The sequence below is a fragment of the Miniopterus schreibersii genome (genome assembly GCF_964146895.1).
Source record: "Miniopterus schreibersii genome assembly, chromosome: 1".
Lineage (NCBI taxonomy): Eukaryota > Metazoa > Chordata > Mammalia > Chiroptera > Miniopteridae > Miniopterus > Miniopterus schreibersii.
In genome coordinates, this window is record NC_138101.1 from 68,309,323 (window position 1) to 68,330,612 (window position 21,290).

Genomic DNA, 21,290 nt, shown 5'->3' on the forward strand with positions numbered 1-21,290 from the left:
CTTTCCCAGTAATGACTTCTAAAATAGTGGAACCAAAGACAAATCAAAAAGTCCAAACATAAGTGACGTGTGCCTTTGATAAAAATGGTAAAATAACTTCCTGAAATAAGTCAAAGATTCCAACAATAAAGAGATGATAGAATGAAATCCAACTGGATCAAAACTATTACAGCCACAGTGCTGCTGTATGGAACTATTATTGCCGTATAACAATGGTAAGCAATATAGAGAGAGCCAAGCACAACACTCAGCACCAGTACCGCGCGGTCACAGCCGGCAGCAACACTGGAAGGAGTAGAAGAAATTGCTTGATAATGGCCCGGCACTTGAAACTATAAATTGAATCCACTTATAAGTAAAGTTGAAGAATTAGTAATGAATGCTGAAGAAAAGAGTGAACATTAGGACAAGTGTCTGCGGCTAGAACGCTATGAAGCATGAGAAAATGAGGGTGAAATCAGACTGTGTCTCTGAAACTTACGGTAACTGCATATGATAAGATATATCAAATTTTCATGATAGAATCATAATTAACTCAACCACTATCCACAAACCCCTTTAGCAGCTCCAAAGAAATCTCAAAGAATCCCTCCAGGTAATGTTATGTGTAAATATCAGAACTAGTAAACCTTACTTGAACATTTTGACAAGAATCTGGTACCCAGCATGAGCAAAACCAGAGAACACAGATATCCATTAGAAAATTCTGATTTTATCAGATTGTTTGTATCTGTATTTATTCATTGATTTATTCTCTGAGACTTACTCCATCCAGACAGCTGGTTTATCTTAAAAGGAGAAACTACTAAGGCACTCACCAAAATTATGATAGGAAAACTGACAATACTAAGTGTTGGTGAGGATGGGGAACAACTGGAATTTTCACATGCTATTGGCAGGATTGTAAATTGGACAAACCCTTTTGGAAAACTGTTCGGCAGAATCTAGTAAAGCTAAATCCTCCGACTGAGGAAATTCTCTCGTAGGCACATGCCGAAAAGAAATGCCAATATAATGTGCACTAAAAGGTATAAAAAAATGTTCACCTCAGCATTATTTATATCTCCAAAGTAGAAACAACCAAAATGTCTACCTGGAAGAGAGTGAAATAAAATGTATAAATGAAGTACTATATAGTATGAGAAAAAAGGAACTACTGCTACATGCAAAAACATGGATGGTTCTCACAAATATAATGCTGGATGAAAGAATCCAGACACACGACAGCATAGATTGTATGACTGATTCTGTTCACATGAAGTTCAAATACAGGCAAAATTAATCTAATGATAGAAGTCACAGTAGCAGTTATTCTTAGGGAGATAGGAATTGGGAAGGGGCAAAGAGAGAAGCTTCTGAGGTGTTGCTAATGTTCTATAATCTTGACCTGGGTGAGGATCACATGAGTGAGTTCACTTTGTTAAAAAAAAAAAATCATTCAGCTCTACTCTTAGAATTTGTAGATTTTTCTGTATATATGATATACTGCAAATAAAAAGTTTACCCCAAAAAATTCTATGCCTAATAGGTGCTAAGTTCTTTTTAGGTACAAGTGATTTTTAGGTTCAAAGGATTAAAAAAAGAGAAAAATATAAGGAATTTATTGGCATGGAGCCAATATTCCAGTGGAGTGAGGGGACAGATACATTTTTTAAAATGGCTTAAAAAATAAATATAAAAAAATATTAAAATTAAATTAAAAATGGCTTAAAAATTTCAGTGCCATGGATAATAAAACTGGTTGAGGTGACGATGACTAGACATTTGGGAAAGGGAGATCTGCTGAGGTCAGAGAAGGCCTCTCAGAGGAGGTGACATGTGAGCTGATGAGAAAGAGCCAGTCCAGACAAGACCTGGAGAAGAACCTACCAGGTAAGACAGACAACAGCAGAGCAGGGATGAGCTGGGCATGCGTGAGGTCCAAGGCAGGGAGGTTCGCAGTGATGGGCTGAAATGAAATGCAGCTCAACAGTGGGCAGAGGCCGGATCTTTTGGGCCTTTGAGGATTTTACATGCTATAGTGATAATATTACTAATTCATAATAATAAATCATAAAATGCATTTTATTCTCACTAGGCATCGGTGGATTTTAAGCAGGGGAAGGACATGATGTGATTTATGCTTTTAATGAAAAACTCAGGCTGCTGTGTGGAGAACGGGCTGTAATAGACGATAGAGTACAACAATTAATAATGTTAATAGTTAGTAATATGTAATTAAGGTTAATATATAATTGTTATAATATTAAATAATGATAATTTATCATTATAGTGTATAAGAAATCTACCAGGGATAATATTTAGAAGGATATTATATCTCTCACGTCCAAATGAGATGATGGTGGCTGGTTGTGGTAACAACAGATATGAACAGAAAAAAGTAGATACATCTGGTACATATTTGGGCAGTATAGCTGTTTAGACACCCTGGTAGAAAGGAAATCCAGAGTTCTACTTAGCTATATTAGATATGAGATGCCTATCACACATTCAAGTGAGGACGAAGTAGCTTTTGGATAAAGGGACATTTGGAGTTTAAGGAAGACATCAGGGCTAGAAACTTCAATTTGGGAGTTATCTGATATTTAAATATGGCTTAATGAGATGAGATCTTTTAGGGAGAGAACACAAATAGAGGAGAGAAGGAACTACGCCTCTGAGCCCTTAGACGCTTCAACTTTTGTAGGTCAGATAAGAGGAGGTAGAATTGGGCACTGCTGTGAAGCTGTGAGGAGCTTGTCAGAGGTCCATGACAGAGGTGAAGAGCGCGCTTACGGCCAGTAGTCAAGAACCTTTCACAAAGAACTCCCAGGGCCTACCCAAGCAGACAAGGGTGAGTCAAAGATTACTCCGCATATTGACTGAGCCTTTGAAGGGGAGGTAAACAGGCCCCTAACTAAGGAATTTGATGAGCTTTATTAAAATTTAGGAAATAGGATAAATCTGTCATGATCCTATCAACACGATACAATGATTAGAATTTTTACTACCTTCCAGCATATCTCATTTTCTGTTCACAGATGAGCTTAGATTACCCAGGCAGTACAGCCTACTTGGGTACATTTCTTACTTTTCATTAGCGATTTGTCCATGTTCCTGCAGTCTTCATGGACCCCTTATTTAATATCTGCAAAATGTCTCATCAAATGCTTGCACTCTAATTTATCACTCCCTTCTTTTTATGCTTCTCTCCAGCGTTTCTTTTAAGTGTAAATAATGTTGCCGTAAACATCATTACACATGAAGTCTTTCCTTGTTTGGGGTTATTTCCTTGGAATCGATTCCCAGTGGTGGGAGTACTGAGTTAAAAGACTGGCTAAGAACATTTTTTTGTAAAACTGTTTCAGATCATGTTGAGTTTGAGGCAAGATCAGGGGCATCCAAGAAAGAAAATGCAGACTAATATGGACGAAGACTCAAGAGATTTGGGAAATCCTATGTGCCTGTGAGTTGGGAGAAGCCCGAACTGCAGAAACATCTGTGTCACAGGAAGTCATAGCAGGGGTACGGAATGCTGCTTTCCTGTCCAAGCTCGATGGAGGTGGCACTAGGCTGCCCAGCAAGCCGGCTGACCAGGAAGCCAGCTGAGACACAACGCCCTGGAGTGAAAGGTTACCGGGACACAGATGTTATCTCAGGTGCAAGCACCCAGTTAATGGTCCAGGTGCTGGAGAAAACGGCTGTAAGAAAGGTCAGAGGCACAATAAGAAATGCATGAGTAGGGATCAAGTATGCCACAGTTGGCCCGTGTCACAGCCTGATACCTCTGCAGGGCAGCTCACCATGCACTGGACTTCTCAGCTACTGACCCCCTCCTAGAAGTCTTTAGTTGTTCAATAGGGATTGTTGGGGGGAGGGAGGTGACGGTCCCTGTACTTGGAGGTGGGGGAGAGGGTGGCATACAGACCCCCTGAAATTATAGAAATTTTAATTACAGTAAACCATGGAGGTTGGTAAAAATGAAGATTTCCCAGCTTCACCACCAGAGGCTCTAACTGAAAAGCACCGGAGAAAAACCCAGAAATGGCATTTTTAATAGAGATGCCAGATGTTTTGATGAACATGGTCCACAGGGTACACAGTTGGAGAAACTCAGCAAAGGTTCTCCTCCCTCCCTGGCTCAGAAGATCATCTCCCCTCCTTATGTAAGCCACTCACAAAGTCTCTGGCTTAGCACCTTTCATTTTGACCTCCTCAGTTGTGTAAACAGCATGGCTTTGAGTAAAGAACATGGGATAAAACTGACCCTGTCACCTATAAGCTGTGTGTCAATGGATCAATTTCTTAATTACTCTAAACATCACTTCCTTCATCTGAAAAACAGGGACATAGTTGCATTTTATGTGGATTTGGATCAGGACATTTTGAAATATCAATATGTAAATATTCATAAGGATACTCCTAATAGGAAAATTTGAAGGAATACGAATCCCTACATCTAAAATATACTCAAGAATCATATAATTTCAAAGCTGGGGACCCAACTGATTTGATATTTATAATACTGCCACATGGAAGTGCCACATTAGTGGGGGACAGAAATACCCACATTGTTGGTCACAATTTTCTGAACCACTGTTGTTTAGGTGCCTCAGAAGACCTAAGGGTGATTTTGGTCTGGGCTGTTACTCTAACAATCACGGTTGGTAATTTATAACCATGCCATCCAGGTATTTATTAAGTAGAGGTGCTACTGGTAGAACAGAGAAATGGGTCAGAAACCAAGAACTTTCAAATGAAGGAACAAAAGTTAGACATGATGAAAAGTTCCTATTAGGTATGTATTTATGTGTTGTGTTTAAAATACTCCTGTGGGAAAACTGATTGTGAATTATAAAAGTACTGAAATATTTGAGTATTTTAAAACATTCAAGGAACTTACCCATCTCAAAAAATGTGACCTCCCTATAATACTGTTTTCTTCACACATCTGTTGTGAGAATGATATATCATCTAAAGTGGTTATTAGGTTTGGAGATTTAGAACAAAATCTGTCATTTCTTCTCTGTTTTCAACAGAGGGAAACTGTTCACTTTAAATTAAGAGTAATTTTTAAAAAAATTTGGAGAATAAAGTTTTCAGAACAATAAAAATTTCCCTTACAATACTGAGCTCCTTCCTGTTCCCCTCCCCCATAAAGACTTCCATGAATTACCAAAAGGTCCCAAGGAGGCCTACTTAAAATCCTCAGCTCTTTTATTACTGTAGCAGACTAAGAGTAGATAACAAGCCTGATTTTCTGCCCTTTATTTTCTGTGGTTTGGGCCACATTATTTTCTATCTTGCTAGTCAAAGCAAATGGACCACTTGGAAGGAAACTGCTCCCTGAGATACATGAGAAATATTTTATGTAAAATTCAGTCACTCTTTTTGCACCTTGGCTCACATTCCTTTCCTACTACAAGACCAGGGTTATCTGAACGGCCTGAAAACTTGGCAGTCCTAAGGGGTAATTATTCTCACTTTGGACTTGATCCAATAGAGGAAACAATAAAAGATTCTGGAAGGGTTTGCAAGCTCAGCTGTCTCTGACACTCTCCTTCATTCTGCAGAAATAGCTGAATTAGTCTGTTAGTGAGCACCTGTCACTGATGTCCCAGCAGGGAACTCACCCGCATGGTGTTTGTGTAGTTACTTAAACTGCATCAAGAGACATTCATTTAAAACTTAGGACGGAGTTGTTTTTTAAAAATAGTTCCTATTTGCTGGTTGGTTTTCGGTGTAAAACACTCCTAATCAAAGTGATTTCTGGTAGCTCTATTTAGACAAAAGATTGCTCATTTTGTTCTTAATAATTAGTTGTTTGGTTCCTTCTTTTAGCACATTCCTGCCTTTTTGAATTAAGGTTACAAATACATGGTTTTATTGATCTTGAAGAGGGTTTTAAATTATAAATTGTTTAGGATTTATAGACTATCTCACAGGGTTCTGCCTAGAAGTGTTTAAGGAACCAATGGAATTAGCTTAGAAGCTTCCAGGCCCCATTCATTCCTACTCACAGGTTTCAGTGGGACTGTTTGCAGTTTGTTTTCACCAAAGCCAACACGAGGGTGTTGAGGTTACATACCTTATGGGAATCAAAGTGAGAGTGAACATGCTGTCTATCAAAATGCTGGGTGCAATAAGAGCAAGTGAAAACATGAGAAATTAGTTGGGTATGTTATTTGAGTGCACTGTTTTAATGCAGGGACTCTACAATGTAACTTAGCCAGCATTTTCCCAATAGATTTCTCTTTCCTCTAAAAAAAATCGGGTCTTTTTTTTTTTTTTTAATTTTCAATTTTTCCCTCCTTCTAACAAATGTAACTTTGACAATCATTTTAAATGATAACCGTATATTTAATTTAGGATGAAATACTTGAACAGGCAAAGTTAACAGTGCAATAGAAGTTCGGTCTTCTCTTCGTGAAGAAATGTGTAGACAGTGGTGTGTGAAAACATGCATTCGGGGGAATATCACTATATCCAAGGCTGCTTACAAACCTGGTATCTGTTTCCACTGGAAACAGATCCAGCCTCAGGAATGGATCAGTGTCACATATCTGAATTTCCTAATCACTGAAATTCACTTCTAATAGATCTCATACCTAAAAGATGCGGGTAGAGTATGAGGAAATTAGCTGCTAATGTTATTTATGGGGTTCTTGCCCAGTGAGAACTTTGTGTTAGACAGGCCCACTTTTCTCCTTGTCAAATGTTCATCGTTCTGAAAGTGTCCTTGTTGCTTACAAATGTAGTGCTCCTACCCCGAGAGAACTCAGGGTGGCAGGAGCCCAGCCATCCTGACGATGACGACGATAATGATAATCACGAAGAGGAACAGGGCAGTAACTTAAGTATCCAGAGGGCACATAGTTCTGCAGTTGGTTCCAGTGTGGGAGTAATTTCTTTTGCAGAACAGGCCTTAGGGCTTATTGCTTAGATTTGACACTGGACAAATTATTGAAACCTCTCCAAGCTTTTGTTTTCTCATTTTTAAGATGAGAGTGTATATACTTCGAAGCAGTTATGAAAGTTAGATATACTAGTTTAGTACAGTGCCAGGCAATGACGCCCAAGGAATGACGTCTATTATTAGTGTTAGTGTTATAAGAGCAAAGTCCAAAATTCTTTCAAAACTTTTGTCCTTAATTCCACATAACATTGCTTAACTCTTATGTGTTGGGGTGGGGGGTTTAGACTGTGATGGAGCAGGGTGACATGTTCCCTGTGGGCTCCTTCTGAGTAACAAGATTTATCATTTATCTACATGGGAACCTCTGTACAGCAGGAATAGAAGTAGAAGCAGGGTGCCCTCTATTCATATATCTGCCAGCCATACCCTCTTAAAAAGGTGCAATTTGTACCCATCACCAATAGCATCTTCCACATAAGGATACTGCATATTGCTTATAAGATATATTACCCATCCTGTCATTATCCATATCTATCATTCATTGATAAGACATAACTGTGAATCGTGTTTTGTGCGAGAGCAGGAGATGCAGGAGAAGGGAACAGTGCCTCCCTCACGGGGCCACAGCGCGTGGTCCTAGAACCCCCAAGAAAATGTGACTTTTGTTCTTTAGAACTAACACCAGATCCAGTGCCATTTGTCATCTTAGCTTGTGTGTATAATGTGAGGGAAGAATTATAGAATGTATTATAAAGGAATGGCAGAAAGAATAATAAACTATTCACAGGTCAGGCAAAGATGGAAGGAAACACACAAGGCAGGCAAAGACGTGTTTGCCTTTACTTTTAATGACTTTGAACTTTAACTTAGTTCTACACTGTGAATTTAAGGAGGAGTCCTTAGGAGCAGAGATAAGTTCATGTACAGCCTACAGGTGTCAGTCAGCAAACAGGGAACGCTCAGGTGTGAGTCCTTCACTCGTGGGTGTGATGGAAGATGGTTTCTTGGCAAAAAAGAACAAGTTGGCAAAAACCGGTTTGAGAAGTTAAGATAAAATCACTGGTGCCAGGCTTCCTGTTCAAGATTGAAAAGTTCTAGTGTTTTACTATGTTCTTTTTTCCCTTTTTATTTTTTACTATGTTCTTTTTAAAGGCAGAAATTAAATTTGCTTTTCAGCTCTTCTTTTCTGAGCTCTGTGGCCTTGCTCTGCACCTTTTTAATTTCTATTTTTTTCATCAACCTAGTATAAACTCCAATTTAAAGCTAAACTATTTCGGAGAACCTATATCCCTGTCTCCTGCCTAAGAGAATAGCTAACGATTCATAAATTTCTTCAAATTACAGGCAGTTCTACTGAATGGCATTGAAGTTTCCTGCTCTGGCTCTGGGTTAACACAAACACCTAGAATCAATGAGCAATCTCTCTCTCGGCTACTTTAATCCCTGGGCACATCCACTTCTGAGTCGATGATGCGCATTTATTTCTCAGAACAAAAAATACAAAAGGCTCCTCTCTGTCCATCACTGCACCATTTGTAATGAAATGAAAGGCATAAAAGAACATGATTGCTTTATTACGTGGTTAGGAAAATGCAGGGTGTGAGCAAGGAGGTATTATGCCCCAAATCAATCACTTTAATTATATAGCTGATTCTAACTCCCGGGGCTCTCAACACTGCAAGGAATGTCTCAGATAACAATGGGTACAGTGAGGGCAGCCGCCAGCGAGCACGACAATTTAGCCAGAAGTGACGATATGAGGGATCAAACAGTCCCCAAGGACTTTCACTTGCAAAAATTTTTAAACAAATGGTAGGAAAGGGGCTCCAAGGAGAGCTACCTACCAATTAAATCCATCTACGGGTAGCACTAACTAAAAGAACTGCTGTTTACAGGGAAGAGAACTGGGCTCCCTATTTCATAGGCAAAATCAAGCGGGATCTAGGCAGCCTGTCAATCCCACAGCATCACCAACAATTGATGAGCAGTTACTATGTGGCGTTCTTGGCTGAAAGGGAGAGAACCAAAATTGACAGCTTTCGTGAAAGCACTGCCAATACTTTCAAGAATGAGGTCAGAGGAGGCCTGTGATCGTTGTTTCATGTGGGAAAGGCATCATACTTAGGAGGGTTTCATTTCTCTGACGGCAGAGAGCTACCCTAGGGGGAGCGACCAGAGCTTCTTTACTGAGGCCTGATCTCCCCCTGTCTCTTCTACAGCCCCCCACTCGCGCCCCCGCCGGAGGCCCGTGGACTAGAAAGAAAAGGGGGTTTCATGTCTCAGTGTGTCAGTTATCCTCGGCTCCCTCGCGGCCTCTCCAGAGTAAGCTTCCAGTACTTTTCCACATTATTCACTTTTATGTCTTCTTCAGCCAGTCTACAGCTCTGACTACCTAAACTTAATAGTGGACGTCAGCACCGTCCAATGCATTCCAGACTATGCAACTAGGCAGTTTCATAAAAAGGTATGCCTGGAGATTTTTTTTTTTAAGAATTCAATTTGTCATTCAAAATGTTGTAGTTGTTTTTTTTTGTTATTTTTTTTTTTTTAACGCTGCTAAACACGAAAGAGCACTTAAGGATGTGTGAGGTAACACAAGAAGCTTATAAGCACGGCGATCCTGAACTCAGTCTTACTCAAATAACCCTTAATCCTGAACTCAGTCTTACTCAAATAACCCTTAACAAATGCTTCAGGGGCTGCTACACTTACACCCTAAACTACTGTGTGGCCTCTTCAAGAGAGCTCATGTTATTTCTCACCAAAGATTTACAAAAGCCACAGTATTCCAGCTATTTAAACATGAATTCATTTTAGTGAAATGATTTAAAATGTCTTAGAGGTCAGCTGTTTCTAGTTGTTACAGCACCGGTAATACAAACACATCACCGAAGTCATACTTCTGTCCAAACGCAAATATATTAGATTACAGAGAATTAAAAAGAAGTTATTTAATAATAAATAAAAAAAATTACTACTAAATATAGCACTTCCAATTGCAAATAAGTGAAGGCTACCACATGGTCTTCAGCTCTGAGAGATGGACAGGACGTTCCTTGTCTGTACTGACATTAACTTGCAACTTATTACATTTATAACAAACTGCCACAAAATGTAAATGCCTGCCTTATTTGGACTAGATCATTACACTATGAGTGGGTTGTTTTATCTTAATTTGGAAGAAAATCGATGAACCAGGCCATCTGGAGCAGCAGAGAGACCTGCAGCAGGTCAGTGCCGGCTGAAGGGAAGAAGGGGCAGCCTGCCCGTTTGCCGGAGCCCAAGGTGCCACCTGCACAGCAGCGTCATGCCTGCTCTCCTGGCTTCTCCTCAGGAAGCCCCTCTTACAGCAGTGTGGTATTTTCCCTTGTAATGAATATATATATATATTTTAAAAGCAAAATCTCATGCACTTAATCTAATTATTATTTTCTTGGGAATACTTGAAGATCCAGTAATTTCCTGGATTCAAGGGAAAAGTGGGAACATTTTCCTATTCCCCTGTTGGAAAGGCTTTCCAAAAATGGAAAGGAGACTTACTAACAACTTTCTACAAGCCTCCTCTCTTTGTTTCCCCCCTTTTTTAAAATCCTCACCCCAGGATATGTTTATTGATTTGAGAGAGAGAGAGAGAGAGAGAGAGAGAGAGAGATGGATCAGTTGCCTCCTGTACACACCAGACCAGAGATGCAACCCCAAACCTGGGCATGTGCCCTGACTGGGAACCAAGCCGGCAACCTTTTTGGCATATGGGACAATGCTCCTACCAACTGAGCCACCTGCCACTTGGCTGGAGCTCTTCCTTTCCCTTTTTAGTGTTTAAAAGATAAATATTTATTAATTACCTACCTACCTGGACACTAAAGACAGGGCAGAAAACCCGACAAAAATCCCTGCCCTCATGGAGCTCAGATCAAATGGGAAGGGAGAGAATGAACGCGGCTGCTAAACACAGAGCGGCAAATGCCAAGGAGGAAAGGAAATCAGGCTCGGGCAGTAAGGAGCGCGGTGGGATTACTGTGATTTAGACAGGGACCTGGGAAGGCCACAGTGAGTAAGGGTTTTAAGGAGGTGTGGGACAATCTGGGCAGGGCATGCTCTGGACAGAGGGAGTGTCAAGTGAGAGCCCTGAGGGGGCAGCCTTACTGGGTGTTTCAGAAACAGCAGGCGCCCCTGAGGCCTGAGAGAGGGGAGGGGAGAAGAGGAGAGGTCAGAGTAACAGAGGCCACACTGGGGAGGGCTCTGCAGGCCTCTGGAAGTCCCCTGCAATTACATGAGGTCACTCCCAGATTTCTTGAGGAAGGTCTGTCTTTCCGCAGGTCAAACCTGAACATACCAAATGAAGAGGGGACGGATATGTTTGAGGCAGTTGATACAAAACATATACGGTGACCAAGTGAAATTAAAAACAGCCAGTTACTCCTGACTGAAGAAGTGGCCAAGGTTTTTATTCATTAATCAGGAACTGTAGGCGTCAATGTGTTCCAGGAACAGCCAGACACAATTCTGGCCCTAAGGAACCCATATGGTCTACCGGGAGGTACATGGGTAAGTAAGGTAGTAAGTATACAGTCTGCTCAAATGATGAGACCGCAACAAGTTCAGGAGGAGCTGAGAGGTGGGCTGAAATGATCAGAGAAGCCTTTATAGAGAAGGCACTCTAGGTTAAGTCTAAGTGATGCTTAAGAAAAAAAAAGTAGAGGAAGAATGGAGAACGAGAGGGAGGTACAGTGTGTTCAGAGACATGAAATGAGGACGGGCACAGTACACTTGCTTTGCTGGCAATGAGCAGACACATGTTGGCTGGAACAGAAAGTTTGCCTAAGGCAGTGGTGAAAGGTTGGTCAAGAAAAGATTGCAATTTTTTATAGACAGGTTGAAGTTTTAACCTATAGGCAAAGCAGTTCCAATTAAGGTTTAAACAGGGAAATAATATGGTATATAGAGTAGCTTGGATAGACCAAACATTTAGGAGACAGCAATTGGTGGTTGCAGCACTTAAGCTGTGAAGTGACGGCCACGCCTGGGATGTCCGGCACGGAAATGGAGAGGAGTGGACAGCTACTCAAGGTACTTAAGAATTATACAACTTGGTGATGGGTTGAAAGACTGATTTGTATATTTTTGAATGACTTAACGATGTTCACTAAGTAAATAGTGATACATTTTGAGAATTTTAAAGGGTTATCAAAAAGGGATTTGGTTTGAATATTTTAAATTTGAGCAATGATACATCAAATGTTTGGAAATATTACAGACAGGAGAGCAAGTTTCAGACGAGAAATCCATACTAAAAATAAAGGTTTGTTAGGGGTAAGTTAGTAAATGATTTGGATATTGTCCTTTTTCTGTTTTATTGAGGCAACACAATTTCTCAGTGGGCTATAAATAGAATAATCATAGCATTTACCATTCAAACTGGGACATTTTGAGAGCGAAAGGGGAGCGATTGATAATTACATTAAGACAATGACTATAAAACCAAGACTGTCGACAGCAAATCCTGATGTATGAATCCCAGTTTACAAGCTCTCTCTTACTTTTAAAGGATGAAGAGTTGCCAATTTCTATCTTAATTATTGCTCTTGGTGTTTCAAAAGGAGTCCAGTGATTCAATTAATGTCACTTTATTCTGATTTGAGACTAGAGTCTCTTCTAGCAAAGGATCAAGTTTTAAACATAAAAATTAAAAGCAGTGCTAATGAAGTAGCCTAGGTCATATAACTCCTTTCACTCCTGACGCTCCTGGCATGGCTAATGAAGTGCGATGGGGAGAATCAGAGGTACCTGGGTTGACACTGGAAACTGTGACATAAGGTCCCAACTGAACTAGCATTTTACTCGAGTTGTATCTGAAAACAGGGGGATGGAATACACTTCCAGGGAGCTGGGAGCGCGTAAAGGGTGGGCGCCTGTGTTGTGTATACAAGCGCCAGGGAGGGCAGGCGGGGAAAGTTTTCTTTATCCTGTAGCTGTGACTTGTTGGATAACAACTTTGCTATGTGAATAGTGGGAACAGAATAACAAAACTGATATTCCAACTGAGCAGAACCCCTTTCCACCAGAGAGGAAAGGGGTTCAAATACAACTCAAAATGCTAAACAAATCCATTGCCTTTCAGACTAGACATTGTCATCTCCATTTATGACAATGTTAGCATGGTGTTCCTCATCAAGGACGTCAGCCAACTCTTGAGGTACTAAGTAAATGGAGGGATTATTATTTTTCCTCTGGCAGTGGCCTTTTGGCCTTTACTGTTTATTAGGTTTTTGGACTTAACGGCTTATTGGTTTTCCTATTCATTGTAGATGCTTCGAGTTTCTCTTGGTGCAAAGAGAAACAAAATGTGTTTTGCTGTCACTCTGTGACCCACCTTTGAAACAACTATGTCATCTGGATGTTGTGTTATTCCAATGAACAAACGCTTCAGCAATTTACTTTTTAGAAAAATCAATTTGATTCTGTGAAGAAAACTTTTATACAACCTGCCTTCAGGACGAAATAATTTTCTATATATCTGTCAGTTTCAGTTTAAGAAATGAGACAGAAGCTATAACTTATAAATATGGCACCAGAATCAAAGCATGAAATGATTCCTAAGGTTCTGTGATAAAATGATCCAAAAGCCAGAGATGAAGGAAAGCACAAAGAACTGATATAAACAATACCGAATTTTACATTTTCAAGTAGACTAAGCATAAAAACAAAACCGTTGGATAATATGGGACAATTAACACACGTTTAAATTAGCAACATCTGACCTCCATTTGTCTATGTTCACCAGACTGTATGTCTGTGTGCAAGGTAGAAACACTACCAATGGTCATCTTTAAGAGTTGAACAAATAGATGAAAAAGAAAGTTCCCCAAATTATCCTTTCAGGTATACATACCAAACTTAACTCAGGGTCACTGTCATAAAAGAGCAAACAAAAAAATTCTCAAGTCTAACTATAAATCTGCCATTATTGGATGTATGTGTGTGTGTGTGAACCGGGCCCCAAAGTTTGTGTTTTGGTATTACTTTGCTCTATGTAACGTAAACCAGCATTTCACCAGAATCTTGTAAAATGACAATTGTTAGCCTTTCTTTTGAAAAACAGATTTTGTTCATTATTTGCTCTCAACATTTAAAAAAACTGCTATCCACACCTTGTATCAAACAGTTATTTTTTTCTTGTTTGACTTTTTTGTAATGATATAAACTCTTACAAAAGGAGAGGAAGCCTCCTTTGGGCCCTCTCTGATCCCATCCCTCTCTCTGCCTCCCCAGAAACCAAGGTGATCACTAACCTAAACTTTTCAAGCATTATTTGTATGCTTTTACTACGTATATGTCAATAAATAAAATGTAGCGTTAACTGATGGGTCATTAAACTTTACATTCATGGCATCGCACTCCCAGAATTATTCAGCAGCTTTTTACTCCTCAACAATATGCTCTCGAGAGCTGTCACTTTTGCCATTTTGGTGACACATTTGAAAATGTAAAAGAGTTCCACTTGGATTTATTATATAGTTGTTTCCTTAAAAATAGTAAGGCAATTGCCAATAATTCTTCCATTATCAAAGACTGATGTATGCATGTACAAAATCATGAGATCTGATTAAATACCATTCACCTGCTGCTCTGCACTGTTAAACATACATTTCCTGTGCTACATTTAAATGCTTTGTTCATGGAAATCTCATTAAAGAAAAAAAAAAGAGATTTTCAATTAATCTTGAATATGTTTTATACTTAAGCTGACAATGAAATTTAATGACAAATAAAAATATGGCCAGGAAATGAAAATGAGTTTCAACAGGGAAAGGTGCCAGTTAATAACAAGGCAAGAAGTCAAACTACAAAGTACAGAACATCTGGCTTTGTGCAAATAAGGCATAGAACAACTGAAGCCAGAGTGAATCACCACCAGGAAATGGGAGTGAGCAAAGCTGAAGCAAGTGTGTATTGGCATCTACAAATATGCAGCGCGACGTAATTATCTTCTTGTAGGTGCACTGACTAGACACCTTGCTCTGACCTGTTCTGGGTCAGAGACCTGGAAGAGGGCTCCTTGGAACTCCTTCTGCTGCCAGTGAGAAGAAACCACTGCCAGACAGATACTGGGAAAGGCTGTTTGAAACAGAAGCACACACATCTGTGCCCGATCTAGGAGTTCTTAAATAAATACACAGTAAGCCCTTTCCAAAGCAACTGCAGTAGCACAGCTGAGATGTCACAGCAACCTGATGTAGTGACTCAGCAGTGCCTGAGATAAATGGATTATAGGCACCTTGGCGTGTCTGACCCTGTTTGCCAGGAGAAACAATCTCGTCTAAAGGATTTACTAATTCAAATCACCAGAATTTTTCAGTATGTACCCTAAGGAAATGTTCAATCATTTAGGGCCAAATGCACATGGAATTATCTCATCCAATAAAGAAATGCTTGTTCCTAGGTTGGGTGGGATGTAGGTTGGAAGTGGAGGGGGTCATCATCACAGTCATATTTTTAAGACTGACACCAGAAGCTGATGATTTGGATCTGAAAGAGGGGGCAAGGTGCAGATAATGGGAAGAAACTGTAAACAGAAAAACAACAACAAAAAAACTCCAGAAATCATCCTCAAATGAATTGAATCCATTATAGGCCTGGTGAAAACTCAGTTGATCACATTTTATCTACTCATTCAAAACTTATGACAGCTTTCAATAAATTAAATTGTATATGGAATGTATGAAGACTGCTATTCAGTCAACATCCAAAGGTAAAAAGAAAGAAGAAAAATATTCTACAAGTAATTCTTGGTAAACTATACAAAAACCCCTACCATTTTCTAAACTAGACTGGTATGACAATAGGGTTTTAATTTTTGCTTAAGTACTCTGCATATCCAAATTAATTTCCAGTTTCAGTTGTCTTAGTTCATGGGTAAACACACTGTGCAGCGTCAGGAAATTAGTCATAGTAGGGGGGGCATCTCTGGCTACTGTAAAAAGCTAGTGAGCAAACTTGACAAGTTGGGGGAAGAGAAATTATTCTTAAGCAGCAAAATACACAAAAAATTATCTTTTCAGTGATTTTCTAATTCCTTCAACTGAAAAAATTGGTTCCCATTCTCTTTCTTTTTCCAAATCAACAATATCCTGTAGTGGCAAAGAGAGTAAATGCAGTGGAAGTGGAGTAGATGCAGACCAACTAATACAAGAATGTCTCCTGAGCAAGGACTTCCCTGTACTTCTATAGTAATCACTATTTACGGGTTGGTTTCAAAATTTGTGAATTACAGTAAGGTAAGAGCCATTCAAAATTTTCTACAAAAACATAGTTTTGTAATAACAAAACTATCCTATGTGACCAAAATAGGAAAATTCTTATTTATTAATGTTCACTAAAAACATCTGTTTGTAGGATGAGCTTATTTTTTATTCTTTATATCAACTTCATTCAAAAGATATTTGGATTCCAAAATAAAAAAATAGCAACTATCACTTGAGATTCTCTAGAACTGCATGAGCTCATGTAGGTATGTATATTTTAGAAAATGTTGTAAATGCAGAAAAATGCAAAAAATAATAAACACCTGCTACCCAGAATTGAGGTTTATCAATGTTATTATATTGGCTTCATTTGTTTTGAATAAGAAGATAACATATCACAGAAAAAATTGAAATCCTTTCCATTTCTAAATTGCCAGTCCACTAGAACCAAGTTCTACAAGCACTGACTTTTTTTGTTTTATTTTCTAGTAAATAGTAGGCATTCAATAAAAGCACATCTCCTCTGCCTTTCCACAGATGTAAAACAAGTATATTTTCTTCTAGTGTCTTTTTAGATACTTTTACAAATACTTGAAGGTATTAAGGAACAACATATAGATGTTTGGTGTCTAGGAGTAAAATTTACATAAACATATTACAAATATCATTCATATTTAGCTTTTTTCATTCAATGTCTTGTCAACCAGAATTTTATAAACATAAAGGATCTTCAATATACTATTCCTAACATGCAACAATGCTCAGTTAATACAACAGTAGAATTCCATTACTGTTATTTTCCAAATCCTAATTAGAGTACTACGATCAATTTTTACAAGACCCTACGACCATCCATGCTCAGACTGCTCTATATAGTTCTGGCTTTTAAAATTTTATACAAAAACATGGCTCTGAAAGAAATAAAGTAACTAACAGAATTAAGGAAATGTAAGAGGAGACAAGAAAGCTTGTCAATCTAAAAAAAATAAAGTATTGTTAGTAACTGTTACATATGCACTGTCGGATAAAGTAAATGAGTAATTACTGGCTGACACTGGGAACTTAGATTTTGGCCTAGGAGGCAGAAGAAATAAGTTAATTAAGTAAAACCTCTCTAATCATAAATATGAATTGGAAGGATCTAACTCTGTATACATTTCTTTAAAAAAATAAATACTTTTCTATTTCTGGCCTAGAAATAAGAACTGGCTTCCCACGAACACCCACCCCTAGTACTCAGACAGTGGTTTCTAAATACTATCTCCCCTCTAGGGTCCCCTCTCAGGAACTAGGGTTCCTTAGGGAAATGGCTAAATCCAGTTCTGGACAAAAAATATACAATATGCCTGACTTGGAACATTTTGTCATCACTTCCCCACCCTGAAAGAGTCAAGCTAGGAGCACTAGTCAGTGCATGTGGAAAAGATTCAGGAGTCAACCTGAAAAAGCTCCCACCGGCCAAAGGTGGGATAATTTAGCATCCAAAAGAATAACAACAATGAACTAAAATATACCAAAATCAAATTCATTTCAAAATCATTGACACATAAAGTATAAATCCATGAGTTCATAATAATAGTTAAGAAACAGTTACTCTTTACATGCTATGTAAACAAATCATTTTTTTGAAACGGCTAAATACTATATAGTCAAAGAATGGAGCATTTATCCTGCCTTTGCTGTAATAACTACAGACACTTCAGGATAACTGAAGAGTTGGTAATGGCAAGTTTCCACTTATAGAAAGTCAAAGGTTAAACCTGAATATGGTCAAACTTCTAGATCTAACGACCAGCTAATAAGGAACACAGCAGAAAAATGCAATCAGCAAAATCCAGTCTGGGGGAAAGTCTAAGGGGCAAATGATCTTCAAAGGATGGATGGGGGGTGGGTGGAGGGAGCTGGGGAGATGAAGGTGGAAACTTCTAAGTTAAAAGTCTAAGTGAAAATGTGTGCATCTTATTTTGATCCAGATTTTTAAAAATAATTTTTTGTTAAAAAAAAATCATTTGAGACCAACTGGAGAAATCTGAACACTTAAGAATAAAGAATTATTACTAATTTGGTGAGGTAATGACACTGGTCAGTTTTTTAAAATGAGTGCTTAACTTACAGAAATCGTATTATTTCGTTCAGACATATTTCAGCTTGTATTCTTTCCAAATAATTTGGGGTAAAGGGGAAGTTGGTAGGGATATAGAGGAAAGATTAACCCAGTGTTGATAATTATTTAAGCAGGGTAAGGGACGCATGGGGGTCCTTGTAGTCTTGTCTCTGCTTATACGTATTAAAGTTTTAGAAAACGAATGATAAAGGCTCAGGGGATGTTGAAAACTCTGTAAAATGCTGAAAGGCTTCGTTAGGATAAAGATAATATTTTCCTCAAATATCAACATCCTTTAGGCAAAGCATACTCCGTGAACCTTAGATGTGAATAAAAATGCTACTTTGTGTTAGAGAATCATGCTCTGACACAGACTGAAATGGAAGAAGTCTTTAGTGACGGATCTAAATCATAAGTATCTCAGAAGCACAGAGCCTCACAAAGTGCACCAAAAAGGAGCCTATTTCACAGTAGCAAGCAAATGCGTGTTGAGATGCAGGGAACCAACACAATGGACATGTACAGATCACTGGCATTTGTGAAGACCCTCTTCCTGATCATTTGTATTAAGACGCAGTGACTAATGAGGCTTTTAATGATGCCATCTACTTCTGTATAGTGGCAGAACAATTAATATGTAATATGAAAAAATAAAAATAAAATCATAAATATGAAAATGAATAGTTTTTTATTTTGTAGTATATTTACATCTATTCCCCTTACTCCAGAAGCCTACTTATAAACTTGCTGGTTCTGAGAAGCAAAACTCCAATAAAACAAGTACCTTTATCAGCACCGTAGGTGAATTCTGGCACCTGTTTGGATACCAATTGTATGCTAATTGGTCTTGCGATTGCCTAAATCACCAAATATTACACAATGCCCCTTCAAGCTTCCAGGAATGAGTCTGTATGTTGGCTGGCAGATGCCCCTGGAAAGACCAGGCCTGGTCCTAACAGCCTCTATGCAGAAATAGAGGCTCAGTTCAGGCAAGAGGGTGGAGAGTGATTTTGGGGATACAGAAAAAAGCCAATCTCTGGCCTAATGATACATGTGTCCAGCATCTGGTCGTGTCTGGTGCCACTGTTTGATTGTTAGTGACATCATGCCCGCCACATTCAAACCCCATGCTCCACCACAGGCTTCAACAGTTTGCTGCTGTGGCTTTCCATTTAGCCTTTCCATCTAACTTTATGTAACAAAAATAGGGAAAGGATGCACTATTTCTAGTCCTAAGAGATAAACTGGATGACTACGTGAGCAGTTTGGACAAGATGGCCCGAGAGCTCTTAAAATGTAACGGAGCGTCGTGTGGAAAATCGACCGCCAGGAAGGCCTTCGCTCTGGACAGGGCTTCATGTCCTCAATCTATTCAATAACCAAATATAGGAGATGTAAGGCAGAATGTCACCTGTTGCTTCTTCAGCCAAGTGTGATGACACGGATGGACTTTATTAGGAAAACCAAAGAAACCTACCTGAAGACTGCGAGGGTCAGGGACCAGAGCACTAGCGGCTTCCTCAGCTCAAACTTGGCCCGTTTGTTCATTAGGTGCCGACCGCCAAAGATAAAGGCAGCGTACAGAGCAGAAAACAGGAAAGACTTCTTCCTATGGGCAAACAAAAAACGCCAAATCTTATAAAATAAAAATTCAAGCGATTTCTTTTTATCTGTTAGAAATCTCTATTCGGTCATCAGCTGTTACACCAGTCCCCTCCCTGCAAGCGCTGGGAACATTTTCTGGGGAATGTGCCCCCTTCGCGGGAGACGACGTTTGGGCCACTTGGCAGCGTGGGGCTGTTGAATCCTCCCTAAGGAAGAGCACAGAACCCCCTAAAGTGCAGCTGCCTAAAACGTTGAGCTGAATCTAATCAAATGTCTGATTTTACTATCTAGTTATAGGAGATATAGGGAATAAATTCCAACAGGACAACTGAACTTATTTCTTCAACAAGTCACTAGTATGGGATCAAAATCTGGGACTGTTCTAAAGTAAAAGTGACTCAAGAAACATAACAATCATATATAATACGTAGAACTTTTGGGGGATCCTTATTTGAAAGACATTTTTAATAAAACCATAACGTTGTTGCTCATAATTTTAAAAGTACTCAGTTAATATTTATGGGTGAAATGATATGTCTTGGATTTGCTTCAAAATTCCCAGGGAACAAACTGAACCAAAACAAAATTAAAGGCAGGGAGATAAAACAAGAAGAACAAAAGGGGTGACGTAACACGGGGCTCATTACTCTCTTTCAGGTTTAGGTGGGGCTCTTAGTTGGAAAAGGCTAAGAGGCATCCAACAGAGCCCTGGTCGGGCGGCTCAGTTCATTGGAACGTCATTCCATACACCAAAAGGTTGTGGGTTAGATTCCTAGGGCACATACCTAGGTTAGAGGTTCAATCCCCAGTTGGGGCGCAGTACAGGAGGCAACCAATCAATGTTTCTCTCACATTGATGTTTCTTTCTCTCTCTCTCTCTCTCTCTCTCTCTCTCTCTCTCTCTCTCTCTCTCAAACCAATTTTAAAAAAAAAAATCCTCAGGAGAGAATATATATATATATATATATATACACACACACACACATACACACACACACACATATATACATATATATACATATATGAAATAGACTCTTCAGGTCCTGCTGGTTTATCACTGTGCCAAGAAGAAGCATACACTATTATTGATAATGCCAAAAAGAACAAAAGCTTCTACAGACTATGATTCAATAAAAAGTAACAGAGGCTTTGTAAATAATTTAATCATCTGAGCATACTTCCTGAAAAAGCATTATTTCCCTTAGAGTGGGCGTTCCCCACTCAATTAGATTAAAACAAAAGGACTGAAAAGTAATTTACAATATATAATACAAATAGCAAAATGCATTAACCCTAAGAGCATTATTTGTAAAATGCTTCTTTTTTGCCCCCCTCAACAGCTGACACATACTTGCTGACTCATGAGGGATCTTACTATTTACACAAGTAACACTCTCAACTCAGATAAAGCAAATGATTCCAGAAATCAACCCATAAATAA

General features: G+C 39.0%; 1 protein-coding gene across 4 annotated transcripts in view; it reads right to left on the bottom strand.

The window, feature by feature from the left end:
* ELOVL6 (ELOVL fatty acid elongase 6) overlaps nucleotides 1-21,290 on the bottom strand; it is a 129,185-nt gene that overhangs the window by 22,912 nt on the left and 84,983 nt on the right. For all 4 annotated transcript variants that reach the window (XM_081156062.1, XM_081156060.1, XM_081156063.1 and 1 more), the window contains one exon: nucleotides 19,722-19,853. In XM_081156062.1, coding sequence (XP_081012188.1) covers nucleotides 19,722-19,853 — 132 coding nt within the window. The remainder of the gene's footprint in view (nucleotides 1-19,721; nucleotides 19,854-21,290) is intronic.